This window comes from Leucopleurus acutus (assembly GCF_964270905.1).
Source record: "Leucopleurus acutus genome assembly, chromosome: 1".
NCBI classification, from domain to species: Eukaryota; Metazoa; Chordata; class Mammalia; order Artiodactyla; family Delphinidae; genus Leucopleurus; species Leucopleurus acutus.
The window spans coordinates 133,240,667-133,262,920 of NC_139142.1; the positions used below are offsets into that span (position 1 = coordinate 133,240,667).

Below are 22,254 nucleotides of genomic sequence, written 5' to 3' on the forward strand. Positions count from 1 at the left end.
CCTAATGAAACTTAAAAGCTTTTGCAAAGCAAAGGAAACTACAAACAAGATGAAAAGACAACCCTCAGAATGGGAGAAAATATTTGCAAACAAATCAACAGACACAGGTTTAATCTCCAAAATATATAAACAGCTCATGCAGCTCAATATTAAAAAAACAAACAACCCAATCCAAAAATGGGCAGAAGACCTAAATAGACATTTCTCCAAAGAAGACATACAGATGGAGAGGAAGCACATGAAAAGCTGCTCAATATTAGAGAAATGCAAATCAAAACTACAATGAGGGGCTTCCCTGGTGGCGCAGTGGTGGGCTTCCCTGGTGGCGCAGTGGTTGAGAGTCCGCCTGCCGATGCAGGGGACGTGGGTTCGTGTCCCGGTCCGGGAAGATCCCACATGCTGCGGAGCGGCTGGGCCCGAGAGCCATGGCCGATGAGCCTGTGCATCCGGAGCCTGTGCTCCACAACGGGAGAGGCCACAACAGTGAGAGGCCCACGTACAGCAAAAAAAAAAAAAAAAAAAACCCACAAAACTACAATGAGGTATCACCTCACACCAGTTAGAATGGGCATCATCAGAAAATCTACAAACAACAAATGCTGGAGAGGGTGTGGAGAAAAGGGAACCCTCTTGCACTGTTGGTGGGACTGTAAATTGATACAGCACTATGGAGAACAGTATGGAGGTTCCTTAAAAAACTAAAAATAGAGTTACCATATGACCCAGCAATTCCACTACTGGGCATATACCCAGAGAAAAACATAATTCAAAGAGACACATGCACTCCAATGTTTACTGTAGCACTATTTACAATAGCCAGGTCATGGAAGCAACCTAAATGTCCATCGACAGACGAATGGATAAAGAAGATGTGGTACATATATACAATGGAATATTACTCAGCCATAAAAAGGAATGAAATTGGGTCATTTGTAGAGACGTGGATGAATCTAGAGACTGTCATAGAGTGAAGTAAATCAGAAAGAGAAAAACAAATATCGTTTATTAACGTGTATATGTGGAACCTAGAAAAATGGTACAGATGAACTGGTTTGAAGGACAGAAATAGAGACACAGATGTAGAGAACAAACGTATGGACACCAACGGGGGAAAGTGGTGGGGGGAGGGGGAGGTGGTGGTATGAATTGGGAGACTGGGATTGACATATATACACTAATATGTATAAAGTAAATAACTAATAAGAACCTGCTGTATAAAAAATAAATAAAATTCAAAAATTCAAAAAAAAGGACAGGAGCTATCAAGCCACAATAAGACATGGAGGAACCTTAAATGCATATTACTAAGTAAAAGAAACCAATCTAAAACAAAGCTACAGGGACTCCCCTGGTGGCGCAGTGGTTAGGAATCCGCCTGCCAACGCAAGGGACACGGGTTCGATCCCTGGTCCAGAAAGATCCCACATGCCACAGAGCAACTAAACCCGTGTGCCGCAACCACTGAAGCCCGAGAGCCGCAACAAGAGAAGCCAGTGCAATAAGAAGCCCGCGCGTCACAACGAAGACCCAACGCAGCCAAAAACAAACAAACAAACAAAAAACCTACATACAGGCTTCCCTGGTGGCACAGTGGTTAAGAATCTGCCTGTCAATGCAGGGGACACGGGTTCGAGGCCTGGTCCATGAAGATCCCACATGCTGCAGAGCAACTAACTAAGCCCGTGTGCCACAACTACTGAGCCTGTGCTCTAGAGCCTGCGAGCCACAGCTGCTAAACCCACGTGCCACAACTACTGAAGCCTGTGCCTGGAGCCCATGCTCTGCCACAAGAGAAGCCACTGCAATGAGAAGCCCACACACCACAACGAAGAGTAGCCCCCGCTCTCCGCAACTAGAGAAATGTACAGCAACGAAAATCCAACACAGCCAAAAATTAATTAATTATTTATTTTTTTAAAAGCTACATACTATATGATTCCAATTGTATGAAATTTTGGAAAAGGCAAACTATAGAGACAGTAAAAAGGTCAGTGTTTGTCAGGAATTCTGGAGGAAAAAGAGGAGGGATGAATAGGTAAAATGGGATTTTTTTTCCGGTGGTATAACTATTCTGTATGAAACTGTAATGGTGGGTACATGTTATTATACATTTGTTATAACCCACAGAATCGTCCAACACAAAGCGTGAACCTAATGAAAACTATGGATAATAATAATGTATCAATATTGGTTCATTAATCGTAACTAACATAGCATACTAATGCAAGATGTTAATAATGGGGGAGGGACTTCCCTGGTGGCGCAGTGGTTAAGAATCCGCCTGCCAATGCAGGAGACATGGGTTCGAGCCCTGGTCCACAAGATCCCACATGCTGCAGAGCAACTAACCCATGTGCCACAACTACTGAGCCTGCGCTCTAGAGCCCGCGAGCCACAACTACTGAGCCCACATGCCACAGCTACTAAAGCCCACGCACTCTAGGGCCTGTGCTCCACAAGAAGAGAAGCCACTGCAGGGAGAAGCCTGCGCACCACAATGAAGAGTAGCCCCCACTGGCCACAACTACAGAAAGCCCACACACAGCAATGAAGACCCAACCCAGCCAAAAATAAATAAATAAATGTTTTTTAAAAATGGGAGAAAATGGGGGGGAACTGGTTGGGAATTAAGTGGGTATGAAGAGAGATAAACCTCTCTACCTGCTCAATTTTTTTGTAAATCTAAAACTGTTCAAAAAAATAGTCTTAATTTTTTTTTAAAAAGTTGGCCACCCACAATCTCAAAGAGTACCTATTGCTACTTTAAACTACAGAAATCTTAGCAAAGTTGAAAAAAAAAAAACTAATAAAATCAAATTTGAATAAGCATTTAAATAAATTTAAATGAAAAGAAATTAACTTTTCCTCTCTTTTTTTGGCCACGCGGTGCGGTTTGCAGGATATTCCCCAACCAGAGATCGAACCCGGGCCCCCACAGTGAAAGCATGAAAGTGCCAAGTCCTAACCACTGGATTGCCAGGGAATTCCTGAAAAGAAATTAACTTTAATCTCCTTGCCTTTTTATTGGCTTGGTCATATCTCTGCTCACTAGCACATACATCAGAGAGTGACCTCTAGGAAAGAGAGAAGAAATCCAGCTGGGAAACTGCTTCACCACAGTTATGGTTAGCAATTTAGCCTGAAAAACTGAAATTTGGTAATCATCAGGGACACTCAAGCGCGCGCGTGCACACACGCGCACACACACACAACTTAAAACATTTTCACATCATTCACTGATGCCAACAGACAATTTAAAGTGTATTTATAAATCTATGAAGATGGATGTAATGTGTGATACTCTCATTCAGAAGCCCAAAAGTCCTCAATGCCTCTTCTAGTTTAAAGAATTAGAAAGTGAAAACTACAGAAACCAATGTGGTCCAATGCTGTTGTTTCTTAGAAAATTTATGTGACATTTTGATGGAGACACCAAACTGTAGCATTTTGATAGGCTTACCCAGCACCCAGAGGTGTTACACCAAGTTCTCTTTGACAGCCAGGGCAATGGCTACCTGTTCACTCAGCTTCTCTGGCCAAGACAAAATCCAAGAGAATTCCCCTTTCCCCAATATGTCTATGCCTCCATAATGATGGGTGAGCAATTAATGAAGAACAATTCCCATCCCTGACACCCCAGCCCCTGCCATAACTACACTGCCTACTTGGAGCTTCTGGGTGAGGAACAGACTACAAGGGCAGTTTATCTGTTTTCCCACATCACCAGAACATTCCTATTGCAGACACAGCATGGCTCTCTTCTATCCAGAAGACTCTCTCTTCAGATAATTTCTGGGATATCATACCACTTTTACTTTATAGTTTTTCAAAGATGCCTGGGTCTTTCTGGTCCATGCTAAGTGCCCAACTACTGTAACCTGAACTAGACACATTCTTTTCCAGCTCAGTAAATCCAAAAGCTTGTGCTCAGGAGTATTAAAGATTTAAACTGAAAAGTGACAAGTATGTGCCCTATGAACTGTATGGTATCACTTAGATGAAAACTATAGCAATTGGCATAAGGTAAGGCAAAACTCACTACTCAAAGAATAAGTTTAAGTGGATTCATCAGTAAATAAAAAAAAACAACAGAAACTTCTCTTCTGGTTGTAATATCAGAGGAAAAAAAGGATTTATTCTATATCTCCATAATCCATTTTTTTAGCAACTTCTACCAATAAGTGGACTGTGATAAGCACTAATGACAAGAATGGTTTATTAAGCAAATGACGACAAAGATGTATGAAGCTATCTCATGTTCAGATAGTCTGAAATAACAATTACTTTTAACCAATGTCTGTGATCCTTCTGTGTAATTCAATATAAAATGCAAGTTCTTTTAGTAACAGGTTCACCGGTATAGCTGAAATTATATAACCTAAATCTACTGAGGGTTTTTATGTAAAAAAAAAAAAAATCTGATAAATTCAAAGCCACAAAACATGAAGGGGTGAGGGAACAGGAATCTGAAGCAGATGGCATCTCTCTAATTTTTTTTCCCCGAGTCCATCTTGAACACAGTCCCAATAATGTCAAAATCCAATTTAGCTCTCCAAATAAGTAACCTACAAAACATAAAATGCTAATTCTGAAGTAAATTCATTCTCTTTTCTTTTTCTTCCCAGCTTCTCAAAGTTTCTATATTAGGCAGAAATGAGCAGAGACAAGTTAGATGTTCAATAGAGAAAAACTATCGTTCCACAAATTCTTAAGTTCTTTCATGAAAATCTACTTCCACTTATTTGAAGCCATTGAGGCAGTTTCTATCAAGATTGGTGGTAATAAAATCTGTCTATGATATCAGCCTTTTTTTCTGGATACAATGATTATTTATCTTTATTAGAGAGCAAATCATAGTCCAAAAAGAAATAAGCTCTAAAATAGAAACAAGCTCTGGAAGAATACTCATTTGGTTTGAGGAAAGCACTGCCTGGTATTTTTTAAACATTTCCGCAGTAACTCACTCCTGATTTGGCAGCACCAATAAAGTTAACTGTACTTTGTTCATTATATATTCTAGTATGGTATACAAACCTTCCCAATCTTTCCTAAAGTTTTCTGAGATCATCCAAGACACAGACATTAAAGGAAGGTTTAGTCATTTTTAGATTTCCTGACCAGCAAATTCCATAACTGACAATTGCAAAGATCTGTGGAATGGCCACATACTTTGTTTAAGTGGAAAAGGTCACTGAGAAAAGCATTATCTGTTAACAGTCTCTATTATTGCCCACATTTTAAATATACCTTTTTCCAGCTAGTATCCTAACTCTTATACCAAAATGAATTATTTATTAAAGTGTTATGAGAAGATAGGGAAAAAAATGGGAACTTCTCATGGCTTTACCAAAGCAAGATAATATCATCTCAACTTTAAGATTCAAAAGATACTGAAAAATAATGATCCAGGAAAACGCAGTTAAATGCTTACATATACACTAAAGACTTTACAGTGTACAGAAAAGCCACTTAGAACGTTGAATAACCTTACAAAACATGTAGTAAAAACATAATTAGATACCTTATTAATAATCTTAAACATATTCATCCATTTATCAATTTGACCAATATTTATTTGGTGCCTATTATGTAGCTGCAGTGGTGGATAAAATTTAAAATAGTATTTCTACCTCAAGAAGCATGAAACATAGCTGGACAGTTTTATTTTATTTTTTATTTTTTTGCGGTACGCGGGCCTCTCACTGTTGTGGCCTCTCCCGTTGCGGAGCACAGGCTCCGGACGCGCAGGCTCAGCGGCCATGGCTCATGGGCCCAGCCACTCCGCGGCATGTGGGATCTTCCCGGACCGGGGCACGAACCCGTGTCCCCTGCATCGGCAGGCAGACTCCCAACCACTGCGCCACCAGGGAAGCCCTAAAGGAAGTTATTTGATTTTTATCTTTTCAGTATAAAGTACATTAAAAAATTAATAATTAAAAATTACTGGGAAGTTCCTGGCTGTCCAGTAGTTAAGACTTGGCACTTTCACTGCGGAGGCCCGGGTTCGATCCCTGGTCAGGGAACTAAGATCCCTAAAGTCATGCAGTGTGGCCCCCCGCAAAAAAAAGAAAAAAAAATTACTAACTTCAAGTTACATCAAAAAGCAAACTACAAAAAAAAATAAAGCAAACTACATTAGCTGAAAATCTGGCATATAATAGGTTACAAATAACTATATTGTTTTAAATCTACAAAACAAATGAATATAAAGACTTCAATGATGTGGGCTTCCCCCGTGGCGCAGTGGTTAGGAATCTGCCTGCCAATGCGGGGGACACGGGTTCGATCACTGTTCCGGGAAGATCCCACATGCTGTGGATCAACTAAGCCCGTGCACCACAACTAGTGAGCCCACGTGCCGCAACTACTGAAGCCCGCATGCCTGGAGCCCGTGCTCCACAACGAGAAGCCACCTCAATGAGAAGCCCACGCACGGCAACCTTGAGTAGCTCCCACTCGCTGCAACTAGAGAAAGCCTGCGCACAGCAACGAAGAGCCAATGCAGCCATAAATTAATTAATTAATTAATTTAATTTATTTTTTTAAAAAGTGGGGCTTCCCTGGTGGCGCAGTGGTTGAGAGTCCGCCTGCCGATGCAGGGGACGCGGGTTCGTGCGCCGGTGCTGGAGGATCCCACATGCCGCGGAGCGGCTGGGCCCGTGGGCCATGGCCGCTGGGCCTGCGTGTCCGGAGCCTGTGCTCCGCGGCGGGAGAGGCCACAGCAGTGAGAGGCCCACGTACCACCAAAAAAAAAAAAAAAAAAAAAGTGATTAGCCTGGTACCTGACCAAAAAAAAAAAAGACTTTATATTTCTGAGATATATTTCCATATTATCATCACAAATGATTTAAAGGCAGAAATTCATTCCATTTGCATTTATTTTATAGAATATTATACATATAAAAATTCTGTAAGTTTTGCTAATAGTTTAAATCTAATTAAGATGAGTCATGATACTTGTGATTTTATTCTTAAAATTATAACTACTTTCTTTTATTTTATGCCCCAATTTTAATTCTCTCCAGACATGTGATGTTAATTAAGATTTATATACATTACTTTTTAAATTTTTTTCTTACCAATCCATACTACACACATCACAAATCTGAGAAAAACCTTTGAAACATTATTGGTCATTTCAGTTAATGCATATATTCTGCTTTATTTTTAATAGTTTTAAGAAACTACTGATAACTGAATTTCATGCTAGTTATGATCAATTTCTAGAGGCTACTGAAAGTCCTGTTGTATATATATGTTTTGGAATATCATCCAGTTCTGTTCCTATCTCAAACCTCATTCCACAAAACTGGGCTACCCTGACTGCATAAGATTAAGATTATTAGTAATTCATCTTTCAACTGGAAGGTGCTTCCATTTAAAGTGGACTGTTATTTAGATACATTACCCCCCCCTTACAATACTGATTAGAATTTTAACTCGTGTTACTTATGAAAAAACTGAATCTCTGGTAGGTTCCATGACTTGCCCAAGGCCAACAACTAGCCAGTGGCAGTCCGAGTTCAATCCCAGATTTACCTAACCTCAAAACCAATACTTCCACTTGACCACAATTATCTCCTTAAAAGATTATGAGGCAGGCTCAAAAGCAGGGAATCTTTTCTCTCTGAAGGTTCACGCAACTATTCTGAGACATTGATAACCACACAGTACCTACAATTCAGTCACTGACTGAAATATAAATGAAGAGGATCTGTGTGCTTCATTTAAACTAGGTCAAGCTCACTGGCAGGTAAGAAAGATGTTGGAAAAGGCTTGCCTCAACACGTCTTGCCTAGACCTCTGTATCTTTACGGTTCCCCCCGTCTATTTTTTAAAAACACTCATACCTACCAAATAAGGCTATGCCAGACCAGCTTACAGTTTGCTGGTGTCCAGAACTGCACTTTTCTAACATAATTTAGACCAAACTTAATATTGAGCTGGGAGACTTGGCTGAATATGTCAATCTGGCACTTTCCGAACATTCGAAGTATCATTTGGGGCCACAAGCCCAGTTCCACCCTCTTTCTTTTACGCTGTGATGCCTACCCACTTGGGGAGGGGGCTACCGCCCCTGTGGGACACTGGGGCAAGAGAGCAGTTAAGGAAGAAGCGGGGGAAGCGCACGGAAGTTGGGAGGAGGGAGGTCTCCTTACCCACTCTTCTGCCCTAGCTCTGCCAAGGGCGGCTCCCCACGGTGCCCAGCCGACTCACAATCCCCGAAGCCGGGCTCTGTCCCAGAGGGGTGGGCAGAAAAAGCAGGCAATGGAAGTATGGGATTGCCCCATCCACCCCGCCGGGGTCCATGCTCTCCTTCTGGACCTAGAGGATGCTCCCTCTTTCAGAGCTAAACCTCCAGGTGGCAAACTCCCCGTCCACACCGCCCGAAGTCTTCTGCATCTGAGGGGGCGCCTCCTCCGCAACCTCGACACGGCCACCCGAAACTCTCTGCCAGCCGTCATCCCCAGCCCTTTCCTTCCACCCCCGCAACCCGCCAGGGGCACACACGCCGGCCTGCGCCCCACCCAGGATCTCCGCGCTCCCCTCCCCGAGCCGGAGAAGGGGCCCCCACCACCCCCCAGATACACACACACATCCTCAAGCTCCAGCCTCCCGGACCCCGTCGAAGCCGGAGAGAGTACCTGGCAGTGCTTCGGGGTACAGACGGGGCGGGCGCAGCCCCCTCCCGGAGGCGCCGAGTGCCTCTCTACCCACCCGCAGCTTTGGCTTCTCCCGTTCCCAGGAACGAGAGGGAGGAGAGGTGCGGGAGGGGAGGGGGAAGACGAGGAGCCGAGGGGCCGTAGAAGCCGAACCGGAACCTCTAGCGCTGGCCCCACCCTCGGCCCGGCGCAGAGCACCCTGGCGCTCCCTATAGGACAAACTTAAAGCAGGCAGTGAGAAATAGACACCACCACTTCCGGGTCATCCCCGCTACCGTCCCTCCTTAGCAACCGCGTGGGGTTGCTAAGCGGAAGTGCCTTCAAAGACAACCACCCCCATTACTTATGGGACTAACAGGAGGTAGCTGGGAGCGTGTACTCCTCTTTGGCAAAACACTCTTAGCTTCTGCTCCTGGTCTTGGGCTGAGCACGGGCTTCGCTGCCAAAGTCACGAAGCCAATCCTGCTTTTCCCTTCACCTGTACTCCCCCTACCAGACCCCAGCCACTATTTACTCCTGTTCCCTCCCGCCTTGAATCCCGGGCGGACCTATTGGCTCCTGTTAGGGCTCTCTCAGGTCCCTCGTGGGAGTTACTTTCTGGCGGTTTAGCAAGCATCTCCCTCTTGTGGATTTTCAGTTGTGTTTCTACTGAGCTTTTAAAGTCTCCTCCAATGTTATGAAACCTTTTTCATGCACTTCGTTCTCCTGTGATAGCCCCTGAAACCGAATGGTGAGAAAGTTTTCTCTTCACCCATCTCTTTTGTAAGGATTGCACATACTTGTGTATGATGTGGAAATAATTAATCCTTAAAAAACAATGAGAAAAGGCCAAAGGAAGCCGGTGATCAAGCTTGGGAAGGAGGAAGACATTTAATCCTCCACTCAGAATAAACTTTCAATCCTATACTGTGGACAAGAAAAGTTAGTAAGAGACCTAATTTATTCTTGTGTTGGGGTGATCTGAGCTTGAAAAATACTGGGAAAACCACTGCTCGGAGCAAAAGCCAGCAACATAATTAATCCTCTTTCTAGAAAAATGACCTATATTATTATGGCAGTTAAATATTCAGAGATATGTAGTTAGGGGTTCAGAGAAAAATGACTAAAAATCTTGGCTTAACTTTCCTATCTTGAATAGGTCTGCTTAAAAGCAATAAAGCTTAATAGTAGCTCCTGAATTTGTTCTCTAGTCCATGGCAGTGAATGTCTTTGCAACTGCTGGCTATTGGTCATAATAATTTGGTCATGATAATTTGGTCATGATAATTTTACTGGTCATGATAACCTCTTAGTCACCGATATTGGACTGTTGTCCACCTAGCTGGGGCAGAAGAAATGACTTTTGGTAACGTCAAAGAAACAGCAGGTCTGTTGGTTTCCTGTACATGTGACACAGCATTAAATTGATTCACCAAGAGAGTCAGTTCAGCAAAACCTTTAGGAAATCACTTCAGGTCCAAATGTCACTAGTAGATTGTTAAAGAAATCTAAAACATTTCCACCCTTGCCATGGAAATGCATACATGTGGGAGTATACACACACAAAATTCAAATGGAATCTGAGCACATCCAGTCATTAATTGTTCTTTAAAAAAAACCTGGCTGTACTTGACAAGTGATAAATCTGTTACCATGACAAAACAGAGCTTGGTATTTCAACTGGCAACAAGTTTAAATATTTAAAAATTTTTAATTAGAAAAGTAAATAAAATTATGAGCCCAATGAGCAACAACTTATCTAAAACTATGCTGGGGCTTGTCTGGAGGCCAGTGGTTAAGAATCCACCTGCCAAGGAAGGGACACAGGTTCAAGCCCTGGTCCGGGAAGGTCCCACATGCCACAGAGCAACAAAGCCCATGCACCACAACTACTGAGCCTGTGCTCTAGAGCCTGCAAGCCACAACTACTGAGCCCGCATGCCACAACTACTGAAGCCCACGTGCCTAGAGCCCGTGCTCCACAACAAGAGAAGCCACTGCAGTGAGAAGCCCATGCACCGCAACGAGTAGCCCCCGCTCGCAGCTACTAAAGAAAGCCCACGGGCAGCAACGAAGACCCAACACAGCCAAAAATAAATAAATAAATTTATAAAAAATAAATAAAACTATGGTGGACTTAGATGTCTTTAAAAAATTAAAAACATGAATACGGTAAATCTTTTCTATAGAAAGAAATGTTTTATTGGGTACAAATAGTTAAGATCAAATGTGGTAGTTTTAAGCCAATACAAAAATGCAAATTCCTATGCATCATTCATTTTTCCTGTTTTCTGAAGAAATATGACTTATAATAGCACATAACAGCATTTATTTAGATCCTCTCTTCCTACAGTTTTTAAAAAATTATTACTGAGTCACTTTTGTATAGGTGTATGAATACCTGACTTAACTCCTAAATGATCACGACGTGTATAATTCCATCACTTTTAACATACTCATTACTTGGAGACCTCTAAAGATGTATAGCACAGGTATATACATTTTATTGTACACTGAAAACATATACATTTTATTGTAAGTAAATCAACCTAAAATGTTGATAAATGTTTAAAAATTCAAATAAATAAATATAGCACAATCCACACCTAAAACTAGCTATGTGCGTTTAACTACGCTTTTAGGATTTTGTGAGCAGTATCACAGGAATCCATATTCTTTTTTTTAATTATTACCCAAATCAATCTTTTATTTTATTTTTTTAATTTTATTTATTTTGGCCACACCACTCGACATGTGGGATCTTAGTTCCCCGACCAGGGATCAAACCAGCGCCCCCTGCCTTGAAGTGTGAAGTCTTAACCACTGGACCGCTAGGGAAGTCCCCAGGAATCCATATTCTTTTTTTGTTTGTTTGTTCGTTTTTTGATTTTTTAAATTTATTTTTATTTTTGGCTGCATTGGGTCTTTGTTGCTGCGCGCGGGCTTCCTCTAGTTGCAGTGAGAGGGGGCTGCTCTTCGTTGCAGTGTGTGGGCTTCTCATTGTGGTGGCTTCTCTTTGTTGCGAAGCACGGGCTCTCGGCACGTGGGCTTCAGTATTTGTGGCACTCGGGCTCCGTAGTTGCGGCTTGCGGGCTCTAGAGCACAGGCTCAGTAGTTGTGGCGCACGGGCTTAGTTACTCCGCGGCATGTAGGATCCTCCCCGACCAGGGCTCAAACCCGAGTCCCCTGCATTGGCAGGCGGATTCTTTACCACTGGCCACCAGGGAAGTCCCCAATCAATATTCTTAATATGAACCATAATTAAGACAGTGCTCTCAAATCTACGCTAGATCTTAAATAGCCTTCAAGGTCAATATAGTACCTTCATCCTTCAAATCAATATAGGACCTCTATCTAGCCTTTTTTCTCAATCTCTTGAAAGCTTTTTGTCATTTTTTAATTGTCCCTTGTAATCATTTAAGAAAGAATTAGGTTGTATAACGTTTATTTTTGGGAAACCCAATACTCTGTTAATAATTATTACTTAAAAATTCAAATATTCTTAGAGTTCCATTGGCATCTCCAAATACAAAAGACAAAACAGACAAACATAAAAGATACCAAAATCAATGAATACTTGGGATCAGTTAGAAGAAATATAGCCAGATTTACTTTTTATCTGCCTAAGCAATATACCACACACAAGGCATGGCCTCTACAAGGGACTTAGAGAAACTCACTTAGGATACATGTGACATAAACAACATAATGTTTAGCCTTAGGAAGAGAAGGCTAAAGATGTAACAGCTATCTTTAAATAATTGAAGGTTGTTATGTGGAAGGAGTAACTTGTCCTATGTTATTTCAAGGACAGAACCAAGAAGAGGAGGAGGGGAGTTAAGAAAAAAATCAAATTTTTAACTTGTAGCACTTTCGATTGTCGTTGCCAGCTAATAAAATACTCCATCTAATGAAAAGCTATAGCTGGCTTGGGTTGAACAAGGTAGCTTCTAACACTCCTCCCAGTTTTGATTCAGTGACAATCTTTCCCACCTCCATAGGCTATCCTCAAAGGTAAAAGGAACCATTTTAACAATGTTGGTTGGACCAAGGTCCAGCTGAATCTTCAGTTTTTCCAAAAGTGAGTTAGCGTGAAGAATTCTAAGTACAGTGAGATTTATAAGCAGTGTATATATACATATGGGAAAAGTTCAGTTAGTTTAGGCTTTATTTTCTGCTTTTTAGAAAAATGACAAGTATTTGTCATCTCATAAATAACTCTGAGCACACTTTATAATTTTCACTATAGTATTATCTTCCTTTGTGAAACTATGTAAACACAAAATTCATATGATCCTCACAAATTCCATTAGCATTCAAACATTCCATAAAAGTAGCTTTAATCATTGTTTGCTCCGGAATTGAACAGTAACATTAATTATTTGAATAATCCATTCAAAAAGGAAAATCAGATTAACTTTGTGAAGGGTACAAAATTAAAGCTTACTTTATATTTTTAATGTATAAACTTTATTTTTTGATTCAATTTCAATGTAAACGGGGAGTCTGTCCTTCTCTTATGTTTAGAAGAGGCTAAATTGACAATCTACATTTTAAAAAACCTTTGACAACGAAACAGATTACATGGGACCTCTGCCTAATAAAGTTAGACATCACCAAGTATTGTATATTTTGCAAGGATTGTATTTGAAAAGACTGTAGGTTCTTTAGGTCAAATTTTTGGGAAACAAGTACGTACCAAAATTAGACTTCATTGGACACACCACCATAAAGTTTCTCTCTCCATCAATGAAAAATAGCAAATCAGGTTTCATACCCATCAAAAGCCTAATTGTCAAGGAAGCACTTAGGATGAAAACTCTGGTCTCAATTCAGTATCATTACGTTTAATATCCACCTCTAAAAGACAAAGCAAAAAATACAATCTACAGTCATAAGGACTTATTTTGGAAGTTGATAAAATCAGGTCAGTACAGTGATTTGCATTTGGAAGGAATAAAATAGAAATACCTAGTAGGACATAATCTTAGAAAGCACACATATGGATAGTATTGTGACAATGAGTATTCATTTATTAAAAACAAACTTCAGGAAAGCATTCCTGTTAAACGTGGTTAGTTTTGATAACAGGTTGTCAGTGAGCAAAAAGCCTGATGAGGAAGCAAGAATATCAGTTATAAATACTATTATACCCACCTCTTCTATTATACCCCTGACTATCTTGAAAAATATAATAGTAGCTCTAAGGACTTTAGACATAGTTCTGGGCTTATGGCATGATTTGCCTTTCATATTTTATTGATTTCCAACTTGAAAAGTATAGGCCCAAAGAGTAATATTTTATGACACTAAGCCAAATGCATATTCTAGGAAAATTCCTCTCTTTTAATGTAGTCTATGGAATTTTCCTGCCCAATTCTATGCGAGTATTTTATCTTTTTGTTGTTGTTTTTAGAAGCTTCATCAACCCTTTAAATCCTTAAGAAAAAACTGCCCTTAAATTTTTCTAAGAAGAAGGTAGACAGCCATCCAAATTTTTTCAACATTCCATTTTTGGCCCCCTTTCTTAAAAAGGGTATGGGTTCAGTTTAATTAATACTGAATTTTTTAATGTGCAAAAATCTACCTCTGCTTTTTAAAGCAAATAAAAGGAACAAAAATATGGCATCACTCCAATAATCAAATGCCAATAAAAATGGCAACAGTACAAAATTCTAAGCAAATCTCAAAAACAGCAGATTCATAAGTAGAACACCATGCAATAATTTTAGCAAGAAGAAGCTTAACAGGTAAAAGAAACCGAATACTGCATTATACTGAATACTAAGTTAAGTAACCATAATTAATCTTATAAACTTTCCAATATCATAACTACTTGCTTTTGAATAACTAAATGTAAGCCTCATTTTTTAAATTAAATGCTTATTCAACAAAGCTAATTGGAACAAATATATTTATGCAAATTTACATCCTAGAATACCAGAGTAAACAGGAGACATCAGTCAAGGGTGAATAAGTAATTTCTATTCTTTTTCATCATCTGTATGATCAGGTGGCAAAGGACATGACCTGTGGAAAGAAGAGAGAACTTCGATAGTCACCTGAGTTAAATGTTTAAAAAACAGAACATAAGTAGTTTTTAAAAACTTATGTAAATCAGGAACATTAACAGTGCAGTGTGTCTTGTCAACTGACCAGAAATGGGAGAAAATTAAACTCCATTAATTGACAAACTCCTACAGGTTCCAAATACTAGAGTGACAAAATTTTTAATAATCTATTTTGCCTGTTAATTTGCCAAATCACTTTCCCCTTTAGGATATGTTGCCATGTTTATTAAAGACGGAATCTCTATTTCTATAGCATCTTCTTTCAATATGTTAAGTGGATTGATGACGAGTACAATCCTTCAGCAAGAACTCTGTGATTATGAAAAGCAAAAGAATTTAACCAATCCACTTGAGCAGAGAAAACAGCAAGTTGACATATTTGACTGTACACCCTTTGGAACTATATGGATGTATTATCTAATTAGATAAACCCCAAAATTGTCTTAAGTTGGCATATGGTAATCACAGCTTTTGAAAAACAATTTATATTATCCCAAAGCCATTTTGTACTCATTATACTTTTTTAAAAAATACATTTATTTATTTATTTTTGGCTGGGTTGGGTCTTCCTTGGGGCACATGGGCGTCTCATTAAGGTGGCCTTTCTTTGTTGCAAAGCACAGGCTCTAGGTGCGCCAGCTTCAGTAGTTGAAGCACATGGGCTCAGTAGTTGTGGCTCGAGGGCTCTAGAGCACAGGCTCAGTAGTTGTGGCACACGGGCGTAGTTGCTCCGTGGCATGTGGGATCTTCCCAGACCAGGGCTCGAACCCATGTCCCCTGCATTGGCAGGTGGATTCTTAACCACTGCACCACCAGGGAAGTCCCTCATTATACTTTTTATAGAGAAAAAGTCAATTAAAAACTTAATCATAATTTTTTAGAACTGATAAAGATTTGTGAGATCTATTTTAAAATGGTTTTCAAATTAGATCCAGTGAGCCTGAATGGTCATAGGGCAAGTGAGTGAAGGAAGCTAAAACAAGGATATTCTGACTTGGAATAAGATTACCATTGACTCACCTACTCTTATATTACGAAGAAGTCTTCATTGTACTTTCCTGGAAATTAAATCAAGTTAACAAATGAACACTATCATAACCCAAAATTCTATTTTTTCAAGGACCTGATTTAATTTACTTTAGGTATCATAGTTCTGTTCAAGGTTTTAAGAGGACAGTTTTTCTTGATTCTGATTCTCCCCCATGCATCTGCCTCTGTGAGAATAAAGCCATAGGAGTAGCCATATTCCAGATTAAGAATTAGGGAGACAGAAGTCCTTCTGATATACTGGTAGTTTTCTATTTACGACCAATAGTAAATCTATTGAAAGAGCTCCTATCAAAAGGAAAAAAAATTTTCTATTTCTTTAACGTGTCAGTATGAGATAGATGTTCACTAACCTATCGTGGTAATCATTTCATGATGTACGTAAGTCAAATCATTACACCTTGAACTCATATAGTACTGTATGTCAATTATGTCTCAATAAAACTGTGAGGAAAAAAAGTCAATCTATTGATTTATTATAAATAAAGGGATAACTACAACTCTCTTAAACAAAAACAAATCTAAGACAGAGGGCTAAAGTAATAATATAAACCTCTATTACCTAGTTTTATGTCACAGATTTTATTATACTATGGATCAAAGTGCTTTATGAGACTATATGTGTAATCTTTTCCATATGATAGGAAGCCTGTAATATAGGTTTTATTGCTGTCATGATCAATGGTATAGCCATATTTGGCTATATTACCAAATATTTTCTTTCATCAATGGAAGTCATAAATAATTCAAGAGGGTTGTCATATATTCTAGAGCTAATATTGACTATTAGCTTGTTCACATTAGAATGAGAAAGAACAAGGAAGAATGGTGCCAGTAAGTGAGAAGGAACTAAAGGAGACTTACAGGATCATGAAAACAAGTCTATTAAAAAACTCTACCCAAAAATGTATCCCCTTCCTTGTTGATTTTATTGAAACAGAAATGATAATAGTGATGTAGCAACAAAGTATAAAATTTAGTTACTGCTCCAGAATTTGACACTCCTTTTAAATATCTCATAACAATTTACTAAATGACCTTGAACAGTATTAAGTCTTAAAATTTTATATGCATAAACATCATTTTATACGTCAAATACTTTGTTTTAACTGCTCATTAACCATTTATTTTTATTTAGTTGTGCTCAATGCAAATCAATTCCAAACAATGTACAATCCAAAACAGGTGTACAGTGTTCAGATATGAAGCAAGAGGTGTTCATTCACACGCACAGATCTCACATAACCTGAGATCAGTTGGATCTAGTTGTTCCTGTGTAGACTTCTAAAGATGGCAAATACTGGCTTAAACCTTATTAAGAGTACTATGGCCATATTGGATACTTAACATCTAAGCATCATTGTGTGAACCTGTGAACCAAAGATTTCACAGAGTTTCTATTTCTAAAAAGGTTTCTGTACATCAAGGCAGTTGTAAAGTTTTATTTTCCAGGATCAAGTCCACTTAGGCTTAGAACCATCTAAAAATAATGACTGATGTAGAAAGTGCTCCACGTGTAGCTATTCCTATTCATTAAGTTTTATATTTATATATATATGTTTACGAAAAGGGCACAAAAGAGTTATGAATTCAATGCAGGAAAGTTTCCAGTCTTCACTTCCCAAATACCTAAAACACATTATTTTTGCTGCCTTTATATATTTGCCTCTTAATTTCAAGATTTGTCAAATATGCCTTCCAAACAGATCAATTTTTTAAGTTGTAAAAGTTATTCAATATATGCAGAAATAAAAAGCAATATTTTAAGACTGGTTGAAGTCAATGCACTTCTAATCTTTGGAATCAAGTTAAATGATCCAACTTAGCTAAATAAATCTGGATGGGAATGTGTGATAGGAAATACCTGTTATTTGACTTTTAAGTGCATTTGCTGGGATTACTTATGCTTGGATTTGTAGTAGATTCCAATCCATCATTGCCCTGGAACGTGTCAGTTACTGCAGAAAGTCAAATGCAATGTCAAATCCAAAGCCCCAGAGAAAAGAGTTAAGTTCCCAAGAGAACAGTGAAAACAGTGTAAAACCTGATGGAGAGTATATCAGCATTAAACCAGGACTGCTGAAACAATACACAGAGGATTTGCGGTAATACCTGGTGGTTCCTTCCAGTGTACATCATAAATAGAATCACTGAAGCTTTTTATATTACCTAATCATTTTACCGCCTTCTAGATTTCGTGAAAAAAATGGAAACTGAATCTCCATTCCATAGCTCATCCTTTTTCTCTAGATGAAGATGAAATTATTCTTATTTGCAAGGTACAGTTTGAAGTATCCATATTTCTTAAGTTATACTTAATCACATCATTAATTCTCGATGTTGTCTCTTTCCAGTCTTGTACATGAAACTCCAGCAGATTTAATATTGGCTTTCATTATCTGGTCAAATCCTTCAGATGCTCTTTAAACTAGTCCAATTTGGGAGTCTCAACATTCTCTGTGTTAATAAAACAAGGGATGGAATTAGTAGACTTGATGAAGACCTGTTTATTTTCCTTGCCACACTGGACTTCTAGATGGCGTACTGATTGGGCTTTAGAACATAGGTTGGTAAACTGTAGATGTTTCTTGGCCAAGTCTCTTAACGGTAGAGATGTAGAAGGGCAAGCAAGACCACAAGGAGACTAGCTGTTGACTGCAAAGCACAGCTGACCGTTGTGGTTTCGAACGGGGGACCTTCCATGTCGGTTAAAGGAACGAATGAATAAATCTGCTTGAGTAGGAGCGGCACCAGAAGCAGCAGCCCCAATCTGAGCCTGGCCACAATCCCCCTTGCCCATGGTGATCACTCCGCCTTGGGCAAGGCTCGCTGCTTGGTGCCGTGGAGGAGGATCACAGGCTACTGGCTGGTGCAGGGGAGGTATCTAGCAGGGTCTTAAATCTAGCCAGAGGCTTCATAATGGCGGTGACGTGGCACCACCAGCGCTCACCACTCCCAATCTCCAGTCAAATAATTTGTTTTTGAAACAAAAATTTCAAAATTCTTTAAAGAGTCTGGACACTATTACTTATAAATCTATTTAAAAAGCAGGTTTCCATTGCTTTTTTCCCCCCAATGGTATTATTTTTTTTCCTGATTCTTAAAATATTTGTTGTTGAAACTTGGTAGCACCGAGTATAAGAGGTTTTTACCCAGATATATCACTATTGATATTTGGTATATTTTGTACAGAGATTTGGTATATTTAGATACATATCTTTTACACAATAATTGTACTTTTGTACCAGAATTTTTGCTTAACACTTATCATGACATTAAAAGCTTGAAAGCATGATTTAAGTTTTACACAATGCATTTAAGTTTTACACAAAGCATGATTTAAGTTTACACAATGAACTCTGCATGTTTGCAGCTTTATCCCCACCTTGTTTTGTTTTGAAGTTTTCTTATGTATTTACAGAGAAGTTGTAAAGAAAATACACGGTGTTAGTTTTGGTTGTTTCTAAGTGATGGGGATTTCTATATTTTCCAACTTTTCTACATTGGGTATATATTTCCTGTGGAGGCTGAACTAATAGTTTTAGAAAGGTGAGGTTAATGGAATTCAAGCTAGATAAACCAACATAGAAATTGCTTTTTGAAAAAAGACTATAGAAAACAGACAGAAGAAATTAAAGAATAAAGACCAGAAGTTCATGATTAATAATGTAACACTTATCATCTGAATGGGAACTGATCCTCTTTGAGTGACTGAAATGAGTAAAAATAATACCTTTCATTGATGTTTGAAATTTGGGAGTGACTTATAATAAAAGGTTAGCACAGTTTAAAAAACCTCTGGTTTGTATTTTCTTATCTGCTCAAACAGAAATTTTAAAGTTACTCAGTATTCTGTTGTTTTTTATTTTCAAGAATATAAGTATTCCAGAATATAAAAACTTACTTTCTCTTTGCTTTTCCCAAGCCACTGCTTCCTGCCTCCTCAGGAATCCTATTCTCCTTTTCTGAATCTTTAGGGGACAGCCTGAAGAATTCTCCGATTCCTTTTTGCCACTTGGGAGTTGGGCGCACACAAACTGGATTCCCTCCTGCATACTTATTTTCAGCTATAAAATATAAACAGATAGAACTAAATAAAAATTAAGAATACAATCACTATTCCTTAAAGGGAAAGTTAATTCTTTAACATCAAATCTAAAGGGTATTAAATGGTGTTACATGCATCTTTAAATTTTAAAATGTGACATGATAAAGCTGTATTCAGTTATAATATAATGTATAACACTTTATTACACTTATCCTTTAGCCTAGAAAAATAGCATTAACAAGATGTTTACAACTAGAAAATATTTTTCATATTTTGTCCACAAGCTGAGCTATTCAGTTAGTCTTAGGTACTGTCATACTAAAGTTTGACACACTTTTTCCTGTATGTTCTTAACTAGAGCTTGTGGAATTAATCTTCCAAACTGCTCAACTTCCTCCTAAAAGGAATGAGACAGCAGATGGCATGGTATTTTCTCAACTTCTCGCACAGAAGGAACGATGTGAAACTATTTCCCTGGCCCGGATTTCCCTCTTAATGTCCCAAAAGCGGTAACAGGAGCTGCAAAGTTGTAAAACACACACACCGACACCAAACTAAAATAAAAGGAAAGAAAGGAGAGAGGGAGAAAGGGAAGGAAGGACAAAGAAAAATATGTAGAAATGAAAACAAAAACGTGATTAGCACTGTCAACTATAGTCCCGATTCTTAATCTAGTAAAGAGGTACTTAAATAGCCTCTTACAAGAAAAAGCCCAGTTGTCAATACTAAGAAAAATAACAACGCTAAAGTAGAAAAGAAAAACGAGTTTGAAGAGAAACTGTGTCCACCCCTAACGCGAGACTTGAAATTCTTCACAATGCGACCCACTCCGCCCCGCACCCCTACCCCATCCCGCCAAGAGATAGGCCCGCTCATTAGAGCAAAAGGCAAGGAAGAAATTCGGGGGTGAGGAACTCAGGAAAAGAAATTCCACGGTGGGGCAGGGGGCTCGCAGGTCAGGAGAACTGTGGTGCCAGGCCTGACCTCCTTTTGAGAAGGTTTCTCCAGGATCTTGCAGGGGCGCTTTTTACCTTTCCTTGACGAAAGCGGCGTGGAATTAGCGGCGGAGGTGGAGGAACCAAGCACCTTCCTGGGGGCTCGAGAAGCCACCACTGCGGAGAGAGGCAAAGAAGGACATTCAGAAGGGGGCACGAAGAGTCTCAGAGCCACGTTCTCACCACCCTCTCCGACCCAGCCTATTGGAGAGGAGAGGCCCGCGATCCAGAACAGCAGATAACCCTCCCCTGTCCCCGCCGCATCTTCCTCCTCGTTAAAGGGATCGGGCTGCTGCTTCCTGACGGGCTGGACCAGTTTGGCGGCCAGGGTTGTGGGCAGGTCCGGCTTCTCCCGCCCGCGGCGGAGCTGCCCAGGGAACCACCTGCCCTCCACTACCATGCTCGCCTGCCTCACCTTTTCTGTACGTGCCAGCGACACTGCCTGCTTTAGTCCGCACCATGTTCAAACACGAGATGAGAACAACCAACTGACTCCCCAGCCGAAGATGTTTCACGGGACAAGGCCCCGAAAACGAATCTCCCGCCACAGTTTATATTGGTCCCTTTCCCGCGCGCTCCACTGACTCTCCCTGGCCTCCGCTCCCATTGGTTCCGCGCCTTTCAGGTGCAACCAATCGCCAGTGTCCAGTGGTGACCGCGGCGGGGTTGGGCGCAGTGCTGATTCGTCCATCAACTTGCAGAAGCTTGTGATTCGTACCCGCCTGAGGTGGGCGGTGCCAGGGCGCTTTCCTGGGGTGCCCCATGTGTGGGTGCTAAGAACTAGGTAAAGGGGCCTGCTTAGAAAAGAAAACCCAGGAAAGACAGCGAATTCCAACATTTCTTTAAAAGTTAACCACAGGCTTAAATCCATAATGTCATTCCTGGAAGTGACACCTGAAATGAAGCGGACTTTTAAATATCTGAGGTATGAACACTCTTTACAGCATCTATAACTAAAACGAGTCTATGGAATGGGAAAAAGCTAATACAATTTATTTACAGGGATTTTTTTTTTTTTTTTTTTTTACCAGGCCGTGCAGCTTGTGGGATCTTAGTTCTCCGATTAGGCATCGAACGCTGGCCCCAGCAACACTGAAAGCTCCGGGCCCTTACCACTGGACCACCAGGGAATTCCCTATTTACAGGGATTAAAAAAAAAAACCCAAAACTTTTTAGGATGGTGTGAAACAAGAAAAAACAGTGAATTGTATATACATACATACATTAAAAGAAACATTATTATAATAATAAAACGTTTTCCCGAGACCTGTATGGTCTCAGAATTCCTTAAAAATATGTCATATGTGCCAAGGGCACATCCCTGGCACATAGTGAACGTGATTTTAGAATAAGAGATAACTATTTTCCTTCCCTATGCTTATCTTAAGTACTTACAATACCCCCTGAGCAATGATTTTCACTCTCTGAACACCACGCACAAAACCTGATCA

General features: G+C 39.8%; 2 protein-coding genes across 3 annotated transcripts in view; both read right to left on the minus strand.

Annotated features, from left to right (window-relative positions):
• CSNK1G1 (casein kinase 1 gamma 1) overlaps positions 1-8,767 on the minus strand; it is a 149,540-nt gene extending 140,773 nt beyond the window's left edge. For both annotated transcript variants that reach the window (XM_082850723.1, XM_082850722.1), the window contains exon 1: positions 8,646-8,767. The gene's annotated coding sequence lies outside the window, so the exon portion shown is untranslated. The remainder of the gene's footprint in view (positions 1-8,645) is intronic.
• A 5,839-nt stretch (positions 8,768-14,606) lies between these two features.
• Positions 14,607-21,310, minus strand: PCLAF (PCNA clamp associated factor). The gene is made up of 4 exons (XM_082834339.1): positions 21,219-21,310; positions 20,840-20,920; positions 19,665-19,827; positions 14,607-14,672 (listed from the first exon to the last, which is right to left on the minus strand). The coding sequence occupies exons 1-4, from the start codon at positions 21,262-21,264 to the stop codon at positions 14,627-14,629; spliced, it is 336 nt and encodes a 111-aa protein (XP_082690465.1). The 5' UTR covers positions 21,265-21,310; the 3' UTR covers positions 14,607-14,626.
• Positions 21,311-22,254: the final 944 nt, after the last annotated feature.

Excerpts from the sequence above, each read along its gene's own strand:
- PCLAF (XM_082834339.1), bottom strand. The coding sequence starts at position 21,264 with ATGGTGCGGACTAAAGCAGGCAGTGTCGCTGGCACGTACAGAAAAG. Across the intron at positions 19,828-20,839 it reads GCCGCTTTCGTCAAGGAAAG|CTGAAAATAAGTATGCAGGA; the intron begins GTAAAAAGCGCC and ends TATATTTTATAG. Across the intron at positions 14,673-19,664 it reads TTGGGAAAAGCAAAGAGAAA|GTCATGTCCTTTGCCACCTG; the intron begins GTAAGTTTTTAT and ends TTCTTTCCACAG.